This window comes from Lepisosteus oculatus, chromosome 2, assembly GCF_040954835.1.
Source record: "Lepisosteus oculatus isolate fLepOcu1 chromosome 2, fLepOcu1.hap2, whole genome shotgun sequence".
NCBI classification, from domain to species: Eukaryota; Metazoa; Chordata; class Actinopteri; order Semionotiformes; family Lepisosteidae; genus Lepisosteus; species Lepisosteus oculatus.
The window spans coordinates 31,391,345-31,417,033 of record NC_090697.1 but is presented as its reverse complement, the minus strand read 5'-3'; the positions used below and the strand labels follow the sequence as shown (position 1 = coordinate 31,417,033).

At 38.9% G+C, this 25,689-nt stretch overlaps 1 protein-coding gene across 1 annotated transcript in view; it reads right to left on the bottom strand.

The window, feature by feature from the left end:
- snap91a (synaptosome associated protein 91a) overlaps window positions 1-25,689 on the bottom strand; it is an 82,195-nt gene that overhangs the window by 9,564 nt on the left and 46,942 nt on the right. The window contains 17 exon segments of the mRNA XM_069178598.1: window positions 959-1,114; window positions 1,700-1,783; window positions 4,798-4,881; window positions 6,738-6,809; window positions 7,018-7,101; window positions 7,487-7,693; window positions 8,614-8,721; window positions 11,063-11,290; window positions 11,515-11,529; window positions 12,826-12,941; window positions 15,068-15,174; window positions 15,335-15,361; window positions 16,615-16,624; window positions 17,177-17,247; window positions 23,871-23,912; window positions 24,271-24,377; window positions 24,796-24,907. Of these exon segments, the coding sequence (XP_069034699.1) occupies window positions 959-1,114; window positions 1,700-1,783; window positions 4,798-4,881; window positions 6,738-6,809; window positions 7,018-7,101; window positions 7,487-7,693; window positions 8,614-8,721; window positions 11,063-11,290; window positions 11,515-11,529; window positions 12,826-12,941; window positions 15,068-15,174; window positions 15,335-15,361; window positions 16,615-16,624; window positions 17,177-17,247; window positions 23,871-23,912; window positions 24,271-24,377; window positions 24,796-24,907 (1,630 nt within the window).

Below are 25,689 nucleotides of genomic sequence, written 5' to 3'. Positions count from 1 at the left end.
AGTTTAGAGATTGGGCCAAATACTGACTGGATTCAGAAAAAAAAAAATGATTTAGGAGATCAGTGCTGTTTGTAGTATATGATTTTGTTTCTTGTTTTCATTTTTCTTTCCAAACTACTGTGTGTAGTGTGTGTGGAGTTGTGTTTGGTATGATCACACACCACATATATTGTGTTGCTGCAGACCTTCATTTTCAATCATTCTGAATTGTTAAGGAAGAATCCATATACAGTGTGTGCTGTTTTATATATTGTATGTATGTTTTTTTTCAGACATTCACTTTTCACTTATAAAGTCAAACACTTTGTGAAGCACTTGGAGGACGAATTGATATGAATATGCGAGTGGAGAGCTGTGTCAGCGAACGCGCAGAATAGGAACAAGCAGAGGTTAATTCCACATTGAAAAGTAACTGATAATGTTTCTTTGTTCCCCTTCTTTACATTTAACTCCGAGAATGAAGTTAAACTCCATTAATTCCCAAATGATGTGCATGTTTCTCCATTTGGAGGGCAGTGTTATTTTTTTGTGTGGAAAAAAATAATTCAAACAGAAAATATTTTCGGATCCTTAAACTATTCTTTATAAATTAACTAAATGGAAAGTACAAGGGCTATTAGTTCTGACGGGAAGTCATCAAAGCTGAAAACTTTGGACTGCAACTCGACAAATTCAGTCTCGATGCCATCAATTCAGCTTCTTTCACATCAAACAGGTAATTCATTATAGTGAGCTGCTAGAACCTAAGAACAAGGAGCAATATAGCATGACATTCAGCTAGTTTACCAGTTCAATTACCAGTCAGCAACTGGGTGATACTGTGAAGACTATTAGCCATCTTAACTCAAACAACCACAGCACTGTTCACAGGACTCCAGGGGGGTGGTTTTTTTCTTGAAAAAGTGGAAACATTTGGTCCACTCTCAAATTAAGAGCATACACAGGGACCATCACCTACCTGAAGCATCAAAAGAGCTACCGGAGGGTGCTGCTGGTGTTGAGCCAAAAGCCGCGTCAAAGTTGGTCTGCAAGAGGTTGTTCTGGGCTGGAGCCGAGACCGCTGCCGCTGGAGCTGCTCCTGCAGGGCTGGGGGCCATGAACCCGCTCCCTAAACCTGCAGAAGACGTCTCAGATCGCGCCAGCTCAAACACACACCCGACAACGAGGGCCTTGGCAGAAAGCACCTTTTTAAGAATCTGACAAAACGAGCAGCTGCACAATTTCTATAAAAAATGACTCACACTGGCAACTGAGGTTGGAGGAACAGTATGAACATACAAAACTAAAACATTTGCCATTGATAAAACCTGACCAAGAAAACAACATGAATATGGTAAATATGCCAAAGGAATAGTGCGAGCTCTCCTACAGGAATATATCAACTTCAAAACAAACTTCAACTTTAAAAAAAACCAACAGAACAGCCAGTTGGACTAAATAAAATACATTTCTTACTGCATAATTCCATTTAAGAAGCGATTAACCCCAATTCCTTTTCAGGAGGTGACAAAAAAAATACTGTAGTTTGCCAGAAACGGTTGGCTGAAGGATAGAACAATGGCACATTGCCCTTATATTACATTAGAAATAAACAGCTTGCGGTTTATTTCCTGACGTACATTTCTTCCATTTTAAACACTGGCTCACTGATGCGTTTGCACTGGGAACCTTACACAGCAGGGATACACAGATAGCTTACCAGACAGCAGGTCAGCCGATGATGGGCCACTGGGAGCAGCCTGGGCAGAGGGCTGAGACTCGGCAGCAGAGCTTCCAAAAGCATCTACCAGGTAATCCAAATCGAAGCATGAGGGCAAAAAAGTATTCAGATCAGACGTACACTTTTCATTGAAGAAACGTTCAACAGGCAAGACAGGCAAACCAGAGGGGGCTGTGGGCAGCACTCCAATCTGACTTCTGTATCTACTACGTGAATAAAAAAGACCTTGTGTTTTTTGTCTCTGGGTAGTGGCACACTTGTGTGAAAAACAAAATGCTGTCTCCATTTTCACTACATTACTGCAGATTCCACAATTAGTCACAGCCGGATTGGTAACGTTTTGGGGGAATACTGGAGTTTACACGGCACAAAAACAGAAACAAATTACTAAAACTAAAACAATATATGTATAATATAAAAAAAAATCTGCCCAATATTAAACTATGATCAAAAAAGCCCTATCATCTTCATTAAATTGAAACAAAATAATACTATGTAAAATTTGGAGAGGTTGGCTGAAATAATCAAGCACAACATGCATGCATTTTGTTTGAAAATATGACAATATGACAATGAATGCTGCACGGCTGTGCTGAAGCAGTTGATCACTTTTGTTAGACTGACTAACCATTGGTCATCACACGCTTTTCACTCCTGACCACGATGTGAAAGGTTTATTAAATGTCTTTCCAGTCCATCTACTATATTAACCGCCATATGAAATTCATTTTTCTTATAAAAATGTTTTTTATAAAAATAAGATGTATGTGTATTTTGTTTTTCGAGTCATTTTCATTAAGATTTTATGACTCATTATGGCTACACTTTGTTGCATACTGTACTGTAAGTACTAAATCACCTCATTAGTCTGGTGAAAATCATAATCATAGAAAGGGACCAAAATGGGCATATCTATTCAAGAAAACAAGACCTACATGCCATTGGTAGGCTGGAGCAATACAGGAAAAGCTACCTGCACTGGAGCAAAGTGCTGATCAAGGGCTTGTATAAATATCACCCTAATGGACATCAGTAAGTACAGTATGATGCAGATGTGCAGAGAGATATGCTAATTGTTGTGTACAGCAGAGTAATCAATGGGGAAGTCCCATTGAGATGATCCAGGCATGAACATCTGGTCACTACAGAACCCCACCTGGAGTTGATAGCTTTTCAATATGTCAGTGCACTTGCTACAAAAACACTGTCATACCTTTGTTGAAACTGCTGCAGTTATAGATGATGTATTTCCCTTTATTCCCAGTACATTAAACCCTTAAATAAGCTGAGACAATCAAAAATGCAAGAGAATTTCAGAAAACACTGCCTTTACAAAACAGGTTTGTTATGAATATTGCCAGTTACAGTAAAGGACAAATGTAACACCAAACAGTAACATTCCGCAATCCCATCCTACTTCAGCAGTAGTAAACCTGGAGAACCTAACACTCACACTGAGAAAATAACAGATTTCAAGAAGCAGGCATTATTTGTCTTGATATTTAAACATTTCTCCCCTACATACCACATTTTAGGTTGTTAGACATTCTATGTACCCACCGGAGTACATAATATCAACAAAGGTAACAGAATTAAATACACAGACAAAAATAAAAACAAATCTACGTTTTATCATGCAACCCAACTACCACTGAACATATCTTACTTAAATGTGTAACTGCATAATAGGTTCAGTCATTGTTAAGGAAAAATAAGATACAAAGCCCTGATGATTTCTTAAGTGTGATCAAAGAACCATCATAATTTTTTTCAAAAAGATTTAAAGCGATGTTTAGATGTGATCTAATAATGATTGTACCTAAAGATAGGCAATGAATTTCTGGATTCAATACAGAGTACATCCAGAGAGTGCATGGAGAAACCTGCTAGAACTGAATTTACATCCAAATTACATTCACATCCAACACAGTGGTACTTCCATTAAAAATACTGACACTGCTGGATGCTGCCTTCTATCTTTTCACTGCATAGGAATGATCAAACAGCATGGAGGTCAACACTAAAGCCCTGAATACATCAACTTGCAGACTGAAGGAAATCGGACTGTTTTATTACTAATGAGCAGAGCAAAGTGATCTATATGGGACAATTTCAAATGACATCAACAATATATATAATTGTATGTTTTGGCAAATGCTTTTTTATTAGTAAAGCCTGCACTAAGATCAACCTATACTGTAGCTTCAGCACATTCTAATGTTAAAACATTCTTCGGACTTTTCACTTTCTTCTTCCCTCTTCTCCTCTTTGAAGGTTTTATTAAACATTAAAACTAAAATTGGCCTAATTAACTTTTAGATTAATATATTTAGACTATAACTAAATATTTAGCTAGTTAGACTTCGTATTTTAATATCACTACTTGTTCTGACAGAACACATCGCAGTGTATCGTATTGCATTCCATGGATATATTGACACATGTCATAGCTCTGAAACAAACCTTCAACAGGTAAATGATCAGCAAAATATTTTCATATGTGAACGTCTTTCAGGGAGTGCAGTTTATTAATGACCAAGGAAATGATAAGCAAATAAAAATACCAATTAAATATGGATTTTGACAGCTTCAGAAAATAAATGCCAAGTTATATTAATCATAATGCAGGCAACAACAGCATGTCACATTCCTGAACTGAAAAATCAGACAGATGCTGCTGGGAACCACCAATACACTGGGTTGGCAGCCTGGGATCTTCCAGATCAATTCTTTACTGTTTTTAACAGCGGAAAAAATCTCAACTTGTGATTTATTGAACTTGGAGTGTGAGTTATGTGTTTTTTTTGTTTGGTGTACTACTTTTTAAAAAATGTCACTAATTTTCAAAATGTAATAAAAGGTGTTAAAACATTGGGATGCAAGGACTCTGAAGGACAGATAGTTACTTAAAGGACTTCTTTGAAAAGAAGGATTATTGTTCTGTAGCAATTCTTCTATCATAAACTGACCTGTGGTTTATAAAACACATCCTTTTCTAAACTTTCAAGAGTTTTCTCGTGATGTTTTCTGAAAGCAACCAGACTGGAATAGCAGTTCTGTGACTCTGTATTACGCACCCCCAAACAGGTCGAGCACACCTGCAGCATCAGGCTTGGCAGGAGACGCTGCTGGCGCTGGAGTTGGAGCAGAGAATGCGTCCACTGGAGCAGGCGGCAAGAAAGGAACAAGACACGCTTATCAGAAAGAATTGCAGAGCATTAAAAAAATGTCAGAAAGACTGCAGACATCTTAACTTGGCTCTGCCTATTTACCAATATTTCCTAACAACCGACAGGCTCTACGGCAACTTACAATGCTGTATATGGAAAATTAATCTTTATACTTAACTTTTCTAGTAATGAAAGCTGTTAAGTTATGAAATGTTGTACTGTACATGCAGTACTATGCTGATGCACAACAGACTAAGGTCTAATGAATCTAACCAAATATTTTAAACATAGACATCAAACAAAATCAAAGGAAATGTGAACAAAATTACAAATTAAAGAATCAGGTAAATATTTAGTAAGAAATGTGACACTGTCAGAAGCACAACATGAAGTTTGTATGGTATCCTTGCAGTTTTGATGCATAGACCTGATCAGCCTCTGGAAAGACTGTTTTGGGATTTCCCTGCTCTCTCTGTGAAGCTGCTAAAGATTGTTCACAACTGCCCCCAATAATGGCACTGATGAGCTGATTCTAAAGATATTCTAGTAGGGTCAAGACAGAAGAAAAAGCTGGCCACAACAAAGCCTTAACATCATTTCTTGAAGTTGGATAATCTTGAACTGCCCTGCTGAAAACCTGACACTTCCAGACTTCCAGGGTTTGCAGGAACAGAATAAATGATGGTTCAAAGACTTCCTCATTGTATCACTGAACACTATGTTACATTGTATCACTTAAACCTAACCCTAACCCCATCAAACAGCACCAAAGGTATTCCTGAGTTAAATAAGATCCTACCCCATACCACCACACATCCATCCCCCAGTGTCTGGCTTGAACAAGGCAACATAATCACATATATTTCAACTAAACTGTGGAAAAGATACAAAAATCGAATTACTATATAGAGACTAATATTATCCAAAACAGCAGTAAGTTGTATATTAGCGAAGTGTGAATCACAGTAAAAGATTGGAAGAAAGAAGTAGGATATAATCAGTTCTTTTTTCAATATAATTAATCTAATTTTTCTATCCAGAGCAATGCAAAAATACGTGTAGCTTGTAGAACAACTTTATCCTATTCACTGAAACCATAAAAACACCACAGTAAATTTCAAGTAAACTGGGATATCATAGAAGTAGTAGACTAAAATGGAAACACCAATGTAAAGTCACTAACTAGGCTGTCAGGCTACCATGTGTGACCAGTACAGCCTGTATGCTATGTGGCACAGACTGTGCTAGAATCAGGAATAAAGCAGAAGGGATGTGGCACCAACCAACTCCCACCAGATTGATGGAGGTGCAAAACGCTGTTTTGGGCATTGTTCCAGAATATCTCATAAATGCTTGATTAGATCTGGTGACAGAGAAGGTCACGACATGGGCAAAACATCCGTGTCATGCTCATCAAACCACTGGTTGACCACACATGTTGTCCAAGTTGAGCTTACCTGGTCACTGAAGGTCCTGCCACACGCACCCCAAAAATCACCCTTATTTCAAGGTTACAAAGGTCTCCTCTTGCAGTCATGCTAACCATAATTATACAACCAGGCCTATCCAGTATTTTCATACGTGATCTTAAGAAGGCTTGGATCTTCTTTGCTTAATTAACACACCTGTGTGGAAGCCCTTGGTTTTCAAATATTTTTTTCACATTTACCCAGGTGTTTCCATTTTTTCTGTCCACTCCTTTAATGAAAAATTTCTACCAGTTGAAATACTGATAATAAAAAACACAGAAGACAGAAACTCATTATCTAATGAATACTTTAAATTACTTGGTAAGAAGACAAGCCACAGGGCAGTGTAGCTGAACAGAAAATGGCGAGACAACTCACCAGACAGGAGATCAGCAGTCAGGCTGCTCTCAGGCAAAGGAGAAGGTACGCGAGGAGGAGACGAGAAAGCATCTTCCAAGTTATTGTGAAAACAGGTGAAAGCAAACAGAAGTTTTAATGACCAAGAAAAGAGCTATCTGTTTTTGCTGCGGGTACATGCAACACTTGCACTTCACAACGAAAACAGCGAAGATGAGAAGGAAAACGAATGGCAAAGAATGAAAACTGATCATCAAGGATGGGAAGGCTTCAAAGGAAATAAATCATCTTGATCCTGTACCTGTCGCAAATAGGTCTATGCTAGGTGTAGCATCCTGTTTGGGAGCTGTGGAGGCATTTTGCTCAGGCATAGAATCAAATAAATCTACAAACAAGGACACACACACATTCATTGTAAGTTAGTGCATATTAAAACAAAGACAAAAGAAGCAGAGCACTTCTAAAAAAAAAAAGCCTTAAAGCACATTTTTCAAAAGCTGAAAATTAACAATCACTACATCAGGAACAAGTAAGAAGAAGCATAACTCCATAAGCTACTCTTGCGGTATCAGTCAAAATAAAAAAAAGTTAGGGAGATGGCTGTGGATACACAACTCGGGTGACTAGACAAAAGAGAAACAATCACCCACTGCCACACGTTCAACTTCCCAAACTTTTTTCTCTTTGACAGTTGCTGCTTGAGTCTAAAAACAAAAGAGGGTATTCAGCAGGTATAAAAATGTACCAGAAAAAAAAGGTTAAAACTTTACCACCAAAGATATCTAGAGCAGGAGGAGCAGCTGTGGTGGCAGGAGTGGAAGTAGCAGTGGTGGTAGGAGTGGGAGCTGCAGGGACAGCACTTGGAGCTGTGCTAGATGTAGGGGTAACTACTGGAACGCTGGTCTCAGCTGGCTTCATAGCAAAAAGGTCCAGTTCTGGTGCAACGTCTGCACTACCTTCGGATGGTGCAAAGGGGTCTTGAAGGGGGCCAGGAAATATGATCAGAGAGGAAGGGAGAGGAGGATGTTATGTTCAACCCCAGTTGGCAACTAATAATCCACAGATCAGAAAAGTACAGTAAAAGAAAGTAAAAATGAACAAAAAAGATAAAACGCTGGCCACCATTAACATTTGTCCTGCAGCCTCGGGCAAATACTGATAACAAGCAAGCGCTGTCTAAAGCTAGCTTTCTCAAACAGCCAAAGGAAAAGCAGCAGTGACTTGTTCTTATAAAGGTAGCTTTAGGTCGGTTTGACTCCAAGGGTATATGCCAGCGGCTGTGTGCAGAATAAAGTTAATGTCAGAGAAAAAAACTAACTCTACTTACAATCTAAGACAATTCTATGCCTTTGTACGCACCATAGCTCCACTTGTGCCGGTTTAAACAAAGCAGTTTGAGTTCCTATCACCATATATCACAGATTCACACTTGCTTCAAATTTCAAAGTATGCAGGGTGAGAAGTGAGGGGGAAAAAAAAGACCTTGTATGCATTATCATATTTGTAGCGGCAAGATAACTACATACTTTGGGGGAAAAAAAATGGGTCAGTATGAGAATAATCCCATTAATGAAGAAAAAAAAACCTGTTAGACCTGAATATCCACAGGGCGAATGCTAGAGGGTAGGAACAGACCAGTGGGGCAGCTGTAAAAAAACTGAGAATTGAGCATAAATAGGGTGGAGGAAGGCAGCGTTTGGTGGAAGGCTGGTGGAGGATAGAAGGTATGCAAAATGGTGAGGTACTATCGACATGGAAGGCCTTACTGCACTTGTAGCTAAAGCTACCAAGATCAAGGAGAAACGGTGCTAACCACCTCACCCTACTGAAAAGGGGTCCTACAGAAGGCCCGACCCCGTGACTTGGGCCGGGACCGAGTTCGCGAGACGGGACCCACCAGATCCAGTGCATGCATCGAGAGCTGCAGCCGCAGGAGTGGGAGCGGCTGGTGTGGCGGCCCCCTCGGCCACCGCGGGGCCTTCCCCAGGAGAGCTGGCAAACGCATCTGAGGTCCCGGGGGGAGGGGGGGGGCGTGGGGGAGGCAACAGAACCAAAAAAAAAACCACAGAAGAAAAGAAAGCAACAGGGCAAAGAAATAAGACGTTACCAAACAGTGACAGGTTAAGAAGCTCGTAAGAAGGGACACAGCAAGAACCGTTAGGAACTGGTGGAGAAAAGGTTCTCAGCGCAAAAGTACCGCGAAAGTGCTCGGAACTGCAGTCTCGACTCGCTCAAAAGTGACGCTGCAGATTTCCGCATTCAAACCAACTGGAAAGATAACTCTATAATCTAAATTTAATGAGGGCTGATATTTTTTTTATTGCCTTAGCAGGCAAAGAAAAATGCTGCGTTTGTGTTTCCAAACGGCTGAACTGTGCAAATGATTGACATGCCTGTATGATCTTGGTTTCTAGACCAGCCTGCGTGTAAATCTTCCAGAAATCACTGGGACATGTTCAGATGTATTTATGGATGTATTAATAGAACTCAAATCAGAAGGAGATTTTAGTTTTAAATTTAAAAAATGAAGAGAAAAAGCCACACTGCATCTTTGGCACACTGGCTTTAAGCTCAACCGAGGACATAGCAAAGTCAAAGAAGCAGTATTTGTTTTTGCTGAGAAGCCAATTTCTAATGCAAATAAGGATTTCAAACCGTTCAGTTAGCTTTCAAGGAAATTGCAGAATAAAACATTCTTACCAACAATTCCAATTAAATCACTGGAGACTTAATAGTAACTTACTTCTTAACCATACTATTGAGAGGGGCTTATTTAACAGTGCTGTGGGATTTTAGCAGACAGAGTAGGACCACTCTTAAGCACAATAAAACATATGGTAGTTTTAACATACAGTAGTATATTGGACAAACAGGCATTTATTTTTGTAGTATGCTGTATGTACAGTATACTATACACCTTATAGTTCCTGTCTTAAGGATCTGCTATATCTATATATATATATTTGTGCATACCGCAAAAGAAACTTATTGGTTGGAAAAAGCTTTTGTTTGAATAATGAATAAACCACATAAGAAACCCCCTGGTCAAACTGAATGGCAGAAACAGAAATACACTTCTGAGAATCTGAGATATCTGAGAATATTTACACATGGATGAGGCCTTCTGCAACTTCCCTCTGGAAACATTGGGAAGAGAGGCAGAAGAAGCACAGTAAGAGAAAAAGAAAGGCCAAGCTGAAACCTGGGATTCGACTAGTCTGAGGTCCCTACAGTACCTCCCTGAAGTTTAAATCCAATTAGCTGCGGTCTGGGCTTCTGAAAAATGTGTTCCTGACAGAGGTCTATAAGATTTGTCATTATTTTAGAACTTTGTCATAAAAACTTTATTTTTAACAACTGCAATAACAGGAGAGCAAAAAAGGCAGCAGAAAGATATTTGCATTTTAAATAATAGTAAAAACAGATGTGGTGTACTCCCTTCCCTTTCATCTATATTTATTCATGGAATGGTAGGTACTGTACAGACCAAATGTGAATCACTTGCACTGATTTGAAAATCATTTCATATATTTTTAGATAGAAACATATCCGCCAGGAGGCATGGTGGAGCAGTGGTTAGCATTGCTACCTGACAGCGCTGGGGCCCCGGGTTCAATTCCTGAACTAGGGTGCTATCCGACTCCCTGTGGCCACATGAGTTTACTCCGGGTGCTCCGGTTTACACCCACAGTCCAGAGACATAGTGGTGGATTAATTGGCTTCTGGGAAAACTGGCCCTGGTGTGAGTGTGTTTGTGTCTGTGTGTGCCCTGCGATGGACTGGCGTCCCGTCCAAAGCGTACCCTGCCTTGCGCCTGTTGCTTGCCGTGATGGGCTCCAGCTCGCTCACGACACTGAATTGGAAGAAGTGGTTAGTAAACAGCTGGATGGATATATGCACCAGTGAGCTTACAAAGTCTACTAACTGTCCATCTTAAAAGTACTTCATTTGTCCCATCTCCTTCAGACGAAAAATGATCCTTAAAGAAATGACCTTTTATTGTTTTTCCAGGGGCAGTTCACAAGTCTGATTACTTCCCCTTAATTACAACTGCACCACGTGACACAAGACTAAACTAAGGTGTTCGGTCTTTGGGAATCAGCGGCTTTGACACTTCTCACTTTTGCTTAATTCTCATTTTCGAAGACTGTACCACAAGGGGCCGAAGACAAGAGAGACCCCCCCCACCGAAACACGGACAACGCAGCTCGTGGGTGAAATGTGGGAAAGGCCCCGGTATTGGCCGGAGGATAAAAGACCGTTACTTCTACACAGGGGACAGAGGTGTTTGAATGAGCTTCCCGCCGACTCGCTGACGCAGAGGAAGAACCGTGAAGCCGACTGACCTCCAAAGAGATCCACGTCCCCGGCGGCGGCTGAAGCAGGCGCAGGAGGTGCCACCGCTGCCGCGGGAGTGGGAGCCGCGACAGGAGCGGGAGCAGGAGCTGGAGCAGTCTCGGGCGCAGCGGAAGTGGGCGCGGCAGAAGTAGAGGGGGCGGGGGTGGATTCTACTGCATAGGGGTCAGAAAGGAGTGTCTCGGAGGCACTAACAGGGACCGGAGCTGACAGAGTGTCTGTCGGAGAACCAACCACCCAACAACCCCCCCCAGAAAAAAAAAACATAAGGGAGGAGAAAAAGGGAGGGAAAGAGAAAAAGAAGTATGCTGCTGAGATCAGATCTTGTACCGCTCAGTCCTCATTGAAAGAAAACACAAAAAGAGCAGGAAGAAAAACGACAGTCTGAGTCAGCGGGTCACGGCGCACAGAAACAAGACACTCGTCATCTTGCGTTACTCACCCTCCCCAAGCAGGTCTGGAGGGACGTCCAGCGCCAGGCAGGGAGTGGCAAGCAGTGAGGTGGAGGGGAAGAAAAGACAGTGGAAAATAAATACACATGCAACTGGCTAAGGCCCTGAGCAACATTCAGTAACATGTGTATAATAGCCTGCGACCTAATGTGGTTTACAAGCAGAGAAAAACCAAATAAGCTCAAAAACATTGTTCAATTCTGCATTTTTATGTAGACATCCACCAGACAGAAACGTCTCTGAGCACCTTAAAATCCAGAAAGGATTTTAAAGCTGAAAGCCAAAAATGCAGTTAATGGTAATTGCCACCTTTAAAGCACTTTACAATGTTGAATAACAACCTGGCACCTAACACTTAAAGCAATCTCAATCATAGCCAAGGAAACGGGGGAGAAGACATAGAAGAACAAAAGGTTTAGATGCACACTGGAAAGAATTAAAGCACTTAGTATATTGAACTGGTTGAATGAAACTTGTTAACTCTCAGTTTTATTCGGCACTCTTCATGCGCTGGGCTGGGATGACAGCTGCAGAAACCGAATGCAGCCCCTTGATCATGAATCCATGAGCTTAATATTACTCGTATTTTTCCCTAATTATAATGTACATACAGTAAGCACTTCACAGTACTACTCCTCAACTTCAGACCCATGTACAGTACAGCTGTTACCATACTTACAGTGGAAAATCTTGTGTTTGCCACCATGAGTTTCCTTGGCATTGTTACTCCAATACTACTAATTTCTATATAAATATATATAAAGATTGCAATAATTTATCTTGCATTCACTATGCTGCTCAAGGGGTTTACCATGAATTTAAGCAAGTTTTCTGACCCCAGACTGAAACAGCATCAAGGTTTATCATAGGGAATAGTGAAAAGCACTACACCACTATACACTATGTTTCTAACTGGGAAATACATCTAGCACATTAAAGCGCACTACAACCATGAAAGGGCACGGAAGGACTGGAAATGCAGAAGACTAGTATGTTAAAATGCACCTTTCACGAGAGAATTCAAAGCCAGTGTATTTTTAACACTTGTTTGTCCCCTACTATTATCCACATTATACAAACACCCCAAAGACAAGTGAGGGCAGCACATTGACGTACACTATACAGTGATTTGATCTGTTTATTTGAACAGACGCTCTGAAATACAGTCATGGTCAAAGGCAGATTCCCGGATGTTCAGTGAGCTGCCTATTTTCCAGCAGTGCCCGGGAAGCCGGGGATAATAAAGACCCCCCCTCTCCGAGCAGCGCGGTTCATCTCGCCGGGAGCAGCGTTTACTGTACCTCCCCACGCGCTGGAGGCTGTGGAAGCCGACATCCCTGCAGCTGCTCCGGCCGGCTGCGTCGTCCCAGGAAAGTCGGGCTGCAGGTCCAGCAGGTCGCTGGACGGCTTGGCTGCACTGAGGAGACAAAAGGAGCACAACGTTCTGGACTTTAAAAAATAGCCATCAACAATATCTTATCCCCCACTTGTCTTTTTCCTGCAGACTGTGAGCAGCCAACTCCGGTTAATTCATCAGCACATGCTGTGAACTTAATTTATACCTCTGCAGCTCATCTGCCAATTAGACATGCTTCTCAAAAGCGGGATTTACATTCACCACGAATCCAATCGCTTAACTGAAATTAAACTGTGCTGTGCTTTTCAACATGTAACACACTGTTGTTCAATTCAGAATAAAAGACATCCTTAACAGGCACTTCAGAAAATGAGGTTCACAAAGCTTAAAAAAACATACAGTTATATAAATCCACAACAATTACAATCAAGTATCAGCATTTTGCATTGTTACCATGGATCCTTAAGTGTTTTGCCTGTTTTCACAACTTTCTTCCACTGTGAGAGGTTTATTTTAATCATTCTGCCCTGGAAACAAAACACTCACACTCATGGAGCTTTTTCATCACCAATGTTCAGGGTGGATATACAATGGGTGGATCAGTTGAGACTCTTGCAGTAAAAAAACGGTCTGTTCTAATGCTTAATCACTGCCTTTCACGTCTCTTTGTTCTTTGTTCACCTCTCTTTTGACCACAAAATGTCTTCTGGATTTAGCAAATCTGCCAGCAGCCATATCACCCTGCAACTCACTGCAGGCAGGCCACTGAAACTAAGTAGGTGAGAGACTGGTCAGTACCTGGATGGGGAAGAAACTCCTGGGAAATCTAAGGTTGCTGCCGGAAGAGGTGTTAGTGGGGCCAGGAGGTGGCGCTCACCCTGTGACCTGTGTGGGTCCTAATGCCCCACTATAGTGATGGGGACACGCTACTGTAAAACAACGCCATCCTTTGGAGGAGATGTAAAACTGAGGCTACTGACTCTCTGTGTTCATGAAAACTCCCAGAGTGTTTCTTGAAAAGTGTAGGCATGGCCTCTTAATAAACCCCATCCATGTGGGTGCTGCACATTGGTGGTGATGGGGGGATCCCCATTATCTGTAAAGTGTTTTGAGTTGAGTGTCCAGAAAAGCGCTATGTAAGTGTAAGGAATTAATAACTGTTATCTAATCATCGTGGGCCCATTCAAAAGGATTTTACTAAACGGTATGAGTTCTCTTTGATGTTGAATGCTTTGAAAACTAAAGAGATGATCATTGATTTAAGAAAAATGAAACACCCCTCTAACCTACTGTAATTAATGGTCAGTCTGCAGCTGTAAATTACTACAAGTCCTTGGGACTGGACTCATGGCCAAAACCTGAGAGGGGACAAATGTTGTGACACCGTTTAGAAAAAAAGCAATCGTGACTACTTTAAGGTAGTACTTTAACACTCTTCTACAAATCTTTCATTGAAAGTGTTTGAACATATTGTTGTTCTTTATGGTTTGTACCATCAGTACTGTTCACTGCAATAGACTGTGAAAATTAGTAAAGGTAAGCAGCAAAATCACTGGGGCAAATCAAATAAACCAAAATGCCCTCTGGAAACAGAGGGTTCTAAACAAGACCTAGAGCATCATGGAGTGCGTGTCTCATCCCCTCCACTGTGAATCTATGCTACTCCCATCTGGAAGACACCTCTGTGTCCCTAGGGATAGACTCAGGAAGACTTTCATCCCCAGTGCAATCTCTCCATGCAAAAATAACTCTCTTATCTCCGGAAACACTGTTATAATGTTCTCTTTGTTGGTGACATTTGTTGTGTTATTATTGTGCTGGACTTTGCTATTTATCACATTTTCCCCAGGGGTGAATAAATGAATTAAATTATGTTCTGTGGCTATCCTACTGCTGAACTCAGGTTTTACTTAAAGGTAAAACCTTAAAAGGTTTTACTTGTATCTCACCGGGAGATACAATGCCATGGTTCTTGCCAGGAAAAACACACTTTATTCTTCCGACTGTAAATATTCACCTTCAGCCTGGATACATCCAATTCCAACCTTGCATTAATCTAAAATCACTTGAATTGACTTGAACCCACAGCACAATTAAATTCAGACTGCAGTGAAGCACGTATTCATTGTTTCCACGGCTGTCTGTTCAGTGCCGTCTTAGAATCAACACTCCGTGCTCATTCTCACCTGGAAGCTGCAGCTGATGACGATGGGGAGGAGAAAAGATCGACCACAGGAGCCACATCAGTGGTTTTAGCTGGAGTGGAAGGTGGGGATGCAGCAGTTGGAGATCCCTGTGACACAAAGAGCATCAACGTAACTATGCCAATATATATATACAGCACATACTGTAGCATAAAGGGAGCGAGCAATAATACTAATTTCCTGAAGTTTCCATATCTGCTCATAGTTGGTGATAACTTGACCAGACTGGCACAAATCCCCTTACTCCACTAAAGAGAGTGGACTTCTGACTCCCAACTCTTCAATACCTTAACCTATCTGCGTTTGCTGCATTTGACAATGAATCATCTTTGTCAGCACTGACATTTGTGTTTTAACACAACGAAACAAAGAGATGCAGTGCGTATTCAATTCATTGTGAACGAAGCAAATCTTTTTGCAGCTTGCAGCAAAGTGCTAGATTGTCCCGCACAAATGTTAAGTGTTAGGGTTTGAGACACAGCTTGTCTCTGGATATGGTGGACAAGCTATGCTATAGACCACTAGAAGAAGACCACTCATTACAGCTCAGCTCAGACTAATTTTGTGAAAGTGCTCCTCAGGAAGGTGAAGGAGTTTTGTAATGAGGGAATAAGCACAGAAGGTTCATGTCCAAGATTTCTATGGACAAAGTAATGAAGAACAGGACACAGAAATTAACCACTAACAATGCAAAATAGAACACTGCTGACAAATCTATGTAGAAATAGAGTAAACTCTATACTTCAATGCTTGTGAACAAATATCAAGAATAGATATGCCTCTCTACGGGAATTAAGTACAACTATAAAAACCTTCAGAAGTTACAGAAACTGCGCACGCAGTTACACTTTCAAGAAAATTTAAAATAGGTCAAATCAAAGCTACTGGAATGAAAAAAAAACATTTCAGTTGATTAGAACCTAAAATGATCCAATACTTTACAAAAATAAAGATTTTAAAAAGACTCTTTAAGTGCTGTAATTTCCTGTTTATTTGAACACACAGTAAAGGTCTGATGACTTTCAGGATATCTGCTGTGCATCGTTAATTATGGTGACAGAGACAACTACTAGTCAATACTGTAGGTGCATATAGTAAAGTTACAGAAAAAGTGTGCATTGAAAATAACAATTCAGAAAGGAAAACTCACCTTACTTGGTGATCTACAAACAAAGAAAATAATGTAAAAAGTCAGACAAGCTAAGAATCATTGTCAAGAAGTGCAAAAAAAACGTGTTCAATAAAATAACATTAAATCTACCCATACAAGGCCTGTAACTAGAAAACACAGTGAAAGAAGTTTTTAGGAAATAATATAATACATCACATACCATTCAAGGTCTTCTTAGGTACAGGATTGTATTAACAGCACTACTTTCGTTTAGGAAGATCCTGACTTTAATCAAAACATCTGTGTTCACATGCAGCGCTGTATACAATTCTTTTAGTTGATGTAATCAGACTGCATCTGACTTTAGATTAGATTCATATTGCAGCCAATTTTCAGTGTTACTTTTACTTAACATTACTTACCCCTCACTGTCCGTTCCAGGAAGGCAGAAAAAAGAAGAAGAACTGCAATCAGCATTCTTACTGAACAGAGTTCGGGGCTATAACGCTGTCATTTAAACAAAATAAAAGCTGGTTTTTATCAACAAAATATATACAGTAGTACTGACATTTGATTCACCTTTTCTGACATTTCAAAAAATTGTATTTCTAAAATAAAATGAATGCAGAAAGTGATCTGCAAAAGAATAATAATAACAATAATAGCATTTTGTTGTTGAAAGAAGAGTAACATTTTGAACATTTATATACAATGCATTTTAAACCCCACTGAGCATTACAAATAGAGTAAAGCGTCATAAGAACAGGAAAAAATTAACCTCATTAATGATTTTAAATAAAGTTATAAAATCATACTTTGCTTGACTCACAGAGTCTCTTTCTATAGTTTAATTACAGCAAATCTGATCATGCAAAATAAAAAAACACTACAATCAGTTTTCATTTTAAACCCGATTTCTACCTGATGAATGAAAACTTTCCCAAAATAGCAAATGAGAAAAGGGGCAAAAAAGCACTTACTTATTTCCTGCCTTTTTGCCTTCCAATGTGTTAAGGTGCTGTTCTAGGGTCTCGAGGAGACTGCTGGGAGCCTACAAAGTAGTAAAACACACGCCCATTATAATGTTATCATAGACAACTGGATTAAAACAATAAGGGGGGGAATCATACCTGAGAAAAATTCCCTGAGTCAGCCCAACCTTTTGCCACTATTTCCTTGAGGGAACAGAACACATGCACATGCTTATTTGTCCCCCATGTGCACAGCACCACACTGTCCAAAATGCAGCTTCATGCTACCCAAGCACAACAGAGCACAGCAAGCTTGCTATCTGCCAAAATGACCACAGCACATTACAGCTGATGGACCTCCAGGTGAATATTATTACTTCTGTTGCCTCATTTTTATTTCTGTTTCAGATCAAGCGCTTTAGATGCTGTGGAAAGGTATTGTAATTAGATCCCCAGGCACAAGGCTGAGCTGACGAGAGACAAATGGGAAAAAAATAAGAATCAGTTTTCAAGGACAGAAGAGGATGAGCAGAAATAAAAATGGATCATCCCAAGGAAAGTTCAGACCTACTATTCACTGTAGACAGAAAACAAACATTCCAATTTTAGTTCTCAGGGCAGATTAAAACTCTCAAGTGACAGTTTCAGCAATTGTGCTACTACTTACTACCACTTCTAATTGATTTATATCTTCTTATGTATAGAAGTTAAGTTACATAGGAATGGAATGTGGCATACATTTTAAGGCATATTAGTTTTTAAGACCTCTTAATCTATATTACAGATAAAAACAGGCTAGGAATGTTTTAAACAGTTCTTCCGGCATTATTTTAAAAATCTATCCGTTTTTACTCAAATCAAAATTACAATTTAGAATCCAATGAGCTGAACTGAACTTATCGGAATGAACTTACGTTGTCTGCAGATACCATTATTTCTTCTGTTAAATATGATGGGTGCATTGAAACTATATCCTTCACAGTGTATCACATTACACAGATACAATGAAACAATATTAAATAATTAAATAATTTATTTTAATAGTTTAATGATGCACATTACCGAGATACAAAACAAGTGTTTTTATCAATGTACTGATCAAAGATTTGGTGGCATTTTCAAATAGCTAGTCCAGATGGAACAGTAGAGAGGACACAGAAGAAAATGTCAAAAGGAAATGTTTCTCATTCTAATCAACTTTATTAATTCTAAACTTTTACTAATGCAGCTAAATTCAACTGGTGATTTATGTCTGTTATATAAATAGCTTCAATAGAAGCACTTTTTTGTGTGCTCTACATATTAGAAAAGGTTGAAGTTGTGGAGCGGGGTGTCAGGTAAAGCAGACAATGCTGACTTACTATGTTGCACCTTCTGTTGTGTGGAAATCTTTTGTTGACCTTAATTAATGGTAATCTTGGATGTGGACAGTGGTTTAGGGAGATAACAACTGTGATACCCAGCAAAACACATGATACGTAGGCTGGAACTATAGTCAGAAACATAATCCAAAGGCTCTTTAAAGACTAGACCTGCCGTGCGTCTGAGAAGAAAATTCAAGGAAGAAAACAAGATTTAGCCAAGAACCTGGTGCCAGTAAAATCCCCTATTGCAAATATATTTGCTATTAGCTGTAAGATAACTCCCATAACTGAGAAAATACTGCCAAATGCATGGTAATAAGAAGAAATTAAAGAAGAAGAGGGAGCTGTTCTGTGGTGTGGGGGTTAGCACTGCTGCCTCATGGATCAGGGATCCTGGGTCCAGTTTTGGCCGTGTGCATCTGTCTACATGAAGTTTGCATATTCCTCCTTGTTGATGGGAGTTTTGAAGAGAGCTCATCTTCCCCGTACTATTCTGACTTGTTGCTTTCTCCGTGATCTTGGAATAGACTGGGATCTTTTCTAGGTGTAGAGCAGTTGGGTGGTCTTAGTCCCACCTTGTGCCCTATGACTCCAAGGTAGGCCCCAGCTGGTCACAACCTTCATCCAGACACACAGTAAACTGATAATAGATCATTGGTGTGATAAAAGGCTGATAGAAATGCACTGAGAAAGTGAGCATGTAAAGAAGACTTAAGTGTGCACATGTCACCACCAATATACTGTATAAAGCGAAGAAGAAAGAGGTGACCACACCCACAATTAAAACTCAGAACACAGACAGTTATTCAACAGACAAAGCCCTTTCACACCAGAGGCTGGTGAATAACTAGCACTGCACACAAAGGTTACCGGTTCATCAACATGACAGTCCTTAAAGGGAGAATTCTCATTGTCAGAGTCTTTTAGGTCTACAATGATTCCTGGGTGCAATACCTGCAGTATGCATGTTAAAGACAGGAAACAAAAAAAAAATAAAGCAGTGAACTGCTGGAAAAATTAAAAGCTTTAGCACTTAATTTCCATTTGTGCCCCTAGGCCCTAGATTCATTATTAAAATATTAAATATCTGGATTAACTTTAACTTTCCTATGTTTCAGGATTTTAAATACTCCTATTAAGTCTGCTCTTTATCTCCTCGGCTCAAAACGGTCTTGCTCAAGGCTTAAGACAGATTACAAATGAGCGGAGGACACTCAGCTCGTCTAGCTGGATATTAACTAATTGATCCAAGGATCTCATCCAAATATTTATTCAAAGAAGTGACGGTATCAGCACAAACGTCATGGATGGGTGTCTTGCTCCTGATCCCTACAAACCAATGTGTAAAAAAAGTGCCTCTAATTCTCGGTTTTAAATGTACTCCTCTTTAGTTTCCACTTGTATCCTCTGGTTTGAGTTTTACTGTTGATTCTGAAGATGTTCACTAGGTCGCCACTGCCAATGCTCTTGTAGTCTTCTCTGTTCAGGACTACAGGGGGCTACAGATGGATTCCAGAGCAGCAAAATCTTTTTTGTAAAGTGGTACCCAACATTTGACAGAATACGCTAAATGGGATCTTACTTTACAGTTTTAATATACCATTCCTTGATTTAAATTTGAGACTTAAACAACATGTCCTTACTTTGCTGTAGTGGAGATGTAATACAAAATGCTAACTTTGACTAACCCTGATCCAGGAACCCCACAATCCAGCAGGACTGACAGGTCACCATTGAATCATCAATTTGTAAAAACCGATGGAACACATGTGAGCTTGGATCAATGTAGTTAACTGATCCAATTAAGTCAGGAATATCAACTATGGTCCTTGAGAGCTACATGGATTAGTATTTAGCAAGCTCTGTTCTTAAAGAAATCACCTTCTTCAGAGATGAAAATGAAATTGTTCTAAGTATTTAGAAATTGAAGATTTAAGAGTGAGCAAAAAAAAACACTGTTGGATAGTGGCTCTCCAGGACCACCCTTTGGCCTAGAAGAGAAAAATGATGTTTCAATATACTGTAAACAATATACTTTTTCATAAGCAGCTTCTTACACATTACTACTTCTTATGTCACATTTTTAATGTTACAATCAATGTATCCATGAGAGACATTCTGTTTAATGTTGTGTGTTTTGGTTAATGTTATGGTTCTGTTCCTTGTTTATAAATATGTATCACGATTTCACTCTAATTTCTCTTCCATTCAAAAATAAGCCAGAGAAAAAAAGAACTTTTTAAGCCTTAAATTTGACTTAACAATGTCTTATTTCCTGACAGTATCAAGTATGAAATATTTTTATGTTACACATTGTGCTTGTGTATTTTAAATGTCACCTGCAAGGTGTTTGCCAAGTTTTGAATTCTGTCTACATCTTTTTGGTTTTCCTTGGGCAGCCTGTACAGTGTTTACTGATCCCCCAAAGGAACAAACCTGCTGTGATGCAGAAATATGATCATCCTTATCCTACACACACTACCTTTTCTCTGTACATCTGATATTTGTTGATTTACCGTATTAGACTAAAATGTCAGAACCCAGGTATATTTATAGAGTCGTCTGTCGTTTGTGTGTTGAAATTCATATTCACAAGGGAAACTCATTTTAAAAGTGAAAGGCTGAAAACATGAAGCATTCAATGATTTGAAATGTTAGTAGCTGCATTTCAAAAACCGGACTGGAAGACATTGCATTTTCTTTGAAAAGTATTCATTTTGGTCTCTCCTAGCTGGGCGATTTACTAGTTTAGCACCTTGGGTAATATTCTACATGCTGGTATGGGTGGGAGGTAAGATATTTTTGACTTGGTGTCTCTTGTGGCTTGTTATCATGTAACAGATGCCACTCCTTGGTTTCCTGTTTGCCTTTATGAAACCAGTTTTAAGGTATAAAAGTAGTTTATGTCCAATACTTGGCCTTTTGCTACCAAAGGTTACAACTTAAAACTGTTTATGTAGCCAGGACAAAGTTTTCTAAGGTTTTATTAAAAAGTGTAGAGATGGCATATCTGAAAAAGGAATTAGTTTGAAACAGTAAAATAAAGAAATAAAGCAAAATAAAACTAAATTGGATTTTTTTTTCTTTTTCAGAAACAATTCATTGGTTAAAATTTTGCAATACTAAATCAGGTGTGGCAAGTTTTTAACCAATGCCAATCTGCTTCTACAAACACACTCAGATGAAGAGAATAAGAACAGCACACACTTTCTGCCAGATCATTCACCCTCGGGAGCAAACATTCACCGAGTCATCCACCAGTTTGACGCTGTGAATTCCACAGTGCCCACAGCTTAGCTGGCACTGACTGGAGGAACAGTGCAGCTCTCACTGACAACAATGAAAGCTTACAGGCTCCCACGGAGTCAGAGGGGTAGAACTGCCTGGCCAGCTCAGCCACACCCACCCTGACAGCCCATAGCCAGCTGCGTGCTGACTCCTGAATACATACAGAACAACAGCGTCTTTTACCGCTTCATCTGACTAATGAACCTTACGTCATAATGTAAAAAGTAACAATGAGTATGTGAAAACTATACAGTAACTACAAAAAGTCACTTTTCTACATGATAACAAGATGTTAGAACAGGTAGAACAGCAGCATTTTGTTTAATTTTGAATTGAATTTGTCCCCCAAAGTGACATTAAAAACACATCATGTTGAAGTCAGGTAACATAACCTACAATAAGAACTACCTTAATAAGCAAAACAGCAAGAAATGTAATCTGGCTTAACAAGCAAAACACACTCTCATGCCTTACACATAGGGAACAGCCAAGTGGCAGTAAATGTTTTTTTTAACAACTGTTTCATCAAATTGGCATGGAGCTAAGTATTAAAATGAAATGACAACCAGTGGGAACACATTTAAACATCAAATGCTAACCATTGAGTCAGAGCTTGCCCCAGATCACTGGTAACCTGAAGCTGTGAAATCAATAATTCATCACACCTCTGCTCAATTAAACCTACTTCAAAAAATTTCTAAATAGTATAAATTCACTATTTACTAATTAGTGCTTTTTAAATGAGACTTATCTCCACAGAGATTGAGAGAACTGCAGAGTGATTTTAAGTGGAATGTAAAATATTCAGGTTGGTTAACTGAGTATCCACACCACAGTACAGTTCATTTTCACAGGGACTTTTATCCAAGTGGTGAATTGCTGAGAAAAAAAGTATTAATTGAGTGATATTGCAAGTGCTGTTCTTTCAAGCTGTGATGTACACTTGTGATGTGTGAGCAGTTGTCACAAATGTGGTCTAAATGATTTTTTAAAATCACCATAATGAGAAATAAGGAAACAAGGAAAGCCAGTTATCCTGTGGATCATCTTTTTCTTTACTGTTGATTGTGTTTTGCCCCAGACTTATGCAAACAGTAAATGTGAAACATGCAAAGTCACCCCTGGCATTTCCTATTTTTAGCATCTGCTTTAAGCTTTGATGAAGCAAATGCTCTTGCTTGTAGTATAACCCATTAGTGCATGCGTTAATGCAAATCATCAGACTGCTCCATCTGCAAGGTTTTTTTAAAAAAACTCTGAATCAATAGAGCTTCCACAATATTAAACGTCTGTAATTTTTTATAGCTATTACTTGATTGTGCTTAAATGGCACCATACTGACATTTGAAACTACAATCCACTTTATATATACATATCACAACTGTGAATAAACTGCTAAAGAGTGATTTCAAGTTAGATTTTTTATTCCTTTTAACATTATGGAAACCCTATGTTAATGTTCCAGTGGACTAAGATATAATTGGTCAGATCTACTGAAAATTAAAGATCCCGTGCATGTTTTACTTAGGACATTTCCTGATCAAGAAAATTGTGAAAACAACTTTAGTCAGATCCAAGTCCACTAAAGAAGAATATATCTCGCTGGTGCATTTTGTTATCCAATTCGGTAACCAATGTCGGTATGCCCTGTGCTTTCTTCAAAGCATTATGCGCTACTCACACGCTCAATCTTTGGGATCAATCTGCATCTCTGCAAGTGAGAAGAGAAGGGGCGTTTTTTCTATCATTAACTAGAACCAGGCTCCACATTCAGGGTAGAATGACTGCTTGGTGCGACACGATCTCCTTGGACCACACGAGCCCCAGCTCAGCAAGAACAGATAAACTGAAGAACTGGGATTTGCAAGTATCCGTGGGGCAGGAAAGCATAAAACGGTGAAATAAGATCTATGGTAAGTAAGCCCCAGAAGCAGGCTACCATGTTTCAGAATTTGTCATGCAATGTTAGTACATGTACTAATGTACTTGCATGTGTCTCCTCAAATTTGGTAATATATTATGATGAAAATGGGAAAAAATACTAAACTTACATAGGTCAGGTCAGGAATGTCACCTTTATCAATCCCTACTTGCTGCATAAGAAGAAAAAAAAGGAGATATCAGTTGAATCATGTTTACAAACACACTATACCATTTATACCTCATTCGCTTATACTGTATAAATTCTAAATAGGCTTGTCCCTTTTACTGCTTTAAAAAAAATTACAGTTTTTATTCCTGGACAATGCTGGGTAAGATTTGAAGATTTCTGAAGCTGAAAATATGAATCTATAAAGTTCTGAGTTTATTAAATTTTCTCTACAAAACCATTTCATAGTACAGTAAATGGCTCAGTTTTTGTTCAGTTTAGTTCACACTTTAACAAAATCATATAAGATCATGTAAAACAATGTTTAGTCATACAGATTTCACAAATCATACATTTCTTACCTCAGCTACTTTAAGGAACTCCGACACCCTCGTCATTCTTGTCAGGAACCTCTTGTAAATCTCTAGTGCTTCCTTGCACTGTCCTTTCTTCATTTCAAAAAATTTCTCTGGAAAAAAAAAGAAAATCACTCTCCTTCAGACTCTGCCCCAAATGCACTATACATCATACATTATTATATTATACATTATATGCATTTACCATTGATATGAGTCAAATAACAAGACCTGTTTCTGCATGGCTTTCCTAGTATATAACCCCATTCTCTAAAATGTTTTACTGCACAGGCATTTAGGTGAAAACAAGTTGTATAAACAACAAAAAATAGCCAACGAAATTCTAATTGTTGAAATTACACAAAACCTTTTTTGAATTATAAAAATTGCAAGTATTTAAAATATCACAGCTGTTAACTGCACTTCCTTTTGTGAAAAAGAAGAAAATGCACTGCACCATCACAGAACAAAGGACAGAAGACTGAATCTGGCTACAGGTCACAACTTAGTAAAGGAAAAGAAAAGACTTGCCTAATAAATTAATGATCCCATCATTGTAACACGCAAATAACTTAATAAGATCCTTAAAAAGGAGCAGAAAAGCAGCATTGATTACACCATTTGTCAATTCATTGGGGTGAACCTGTTGAGACAAAAAAAACATAAATATATATTTTTATTACATAATATCCAGAATGACTAATTCAATGAACTGAAATGCAGTATTGAAATGCTTCATTTAATAACTAAGCTGTGGATTCTGGTCATTTCCCTGAACCTGTTGTTCTGAAAAGAAAGGTCCTAATTGATGTGCTCCAAATTACCTCATCCACATTCGTTATAAAGTTACCTAAAAAGCTGCATAGAAGTTAGTGTGGACTATCAAAATCAACTGCAAAAGTGAACCCTGAACTCTTTCTCCGAAACACAAGGGGAAAAAATCACAGGTTAATCCACTGTCGGTTAGTTTTGTGGCCTAAAATAATTATTTTGTCTCATGGTAACAGATTACTTAAGCTAATTAATATAACATATTTAGTATAAACCATTATTAGTAAATCCACATAACAAGAATTTAAGAGTGGCTTCACTAAAGGGAAAAAACAGAACAGTTCATTGCTGTCGATAAATCCACTTAATGTACACATGAAGAAAAGCGAAGTTTATAAAAAAAAACTGCACTACAGACATTTTATATATTTTTATATATATTTTAATTTAGTAAAATAATCACTTGAATGGTGGTACATGGTTATTAAACTTTGCTAACGTACTAGTAAATCAGGCATAGTACATTTTATTTTCTACAGTATATTTTGAGTTGAGAAATTAAAATCAGAGTGTGTTATAAACCAGAGAAAATCAGTTTGAGAAATGCTCATGCTTTTATTTCTACTAATGAAAATTATTTCACAATTCAGTTAG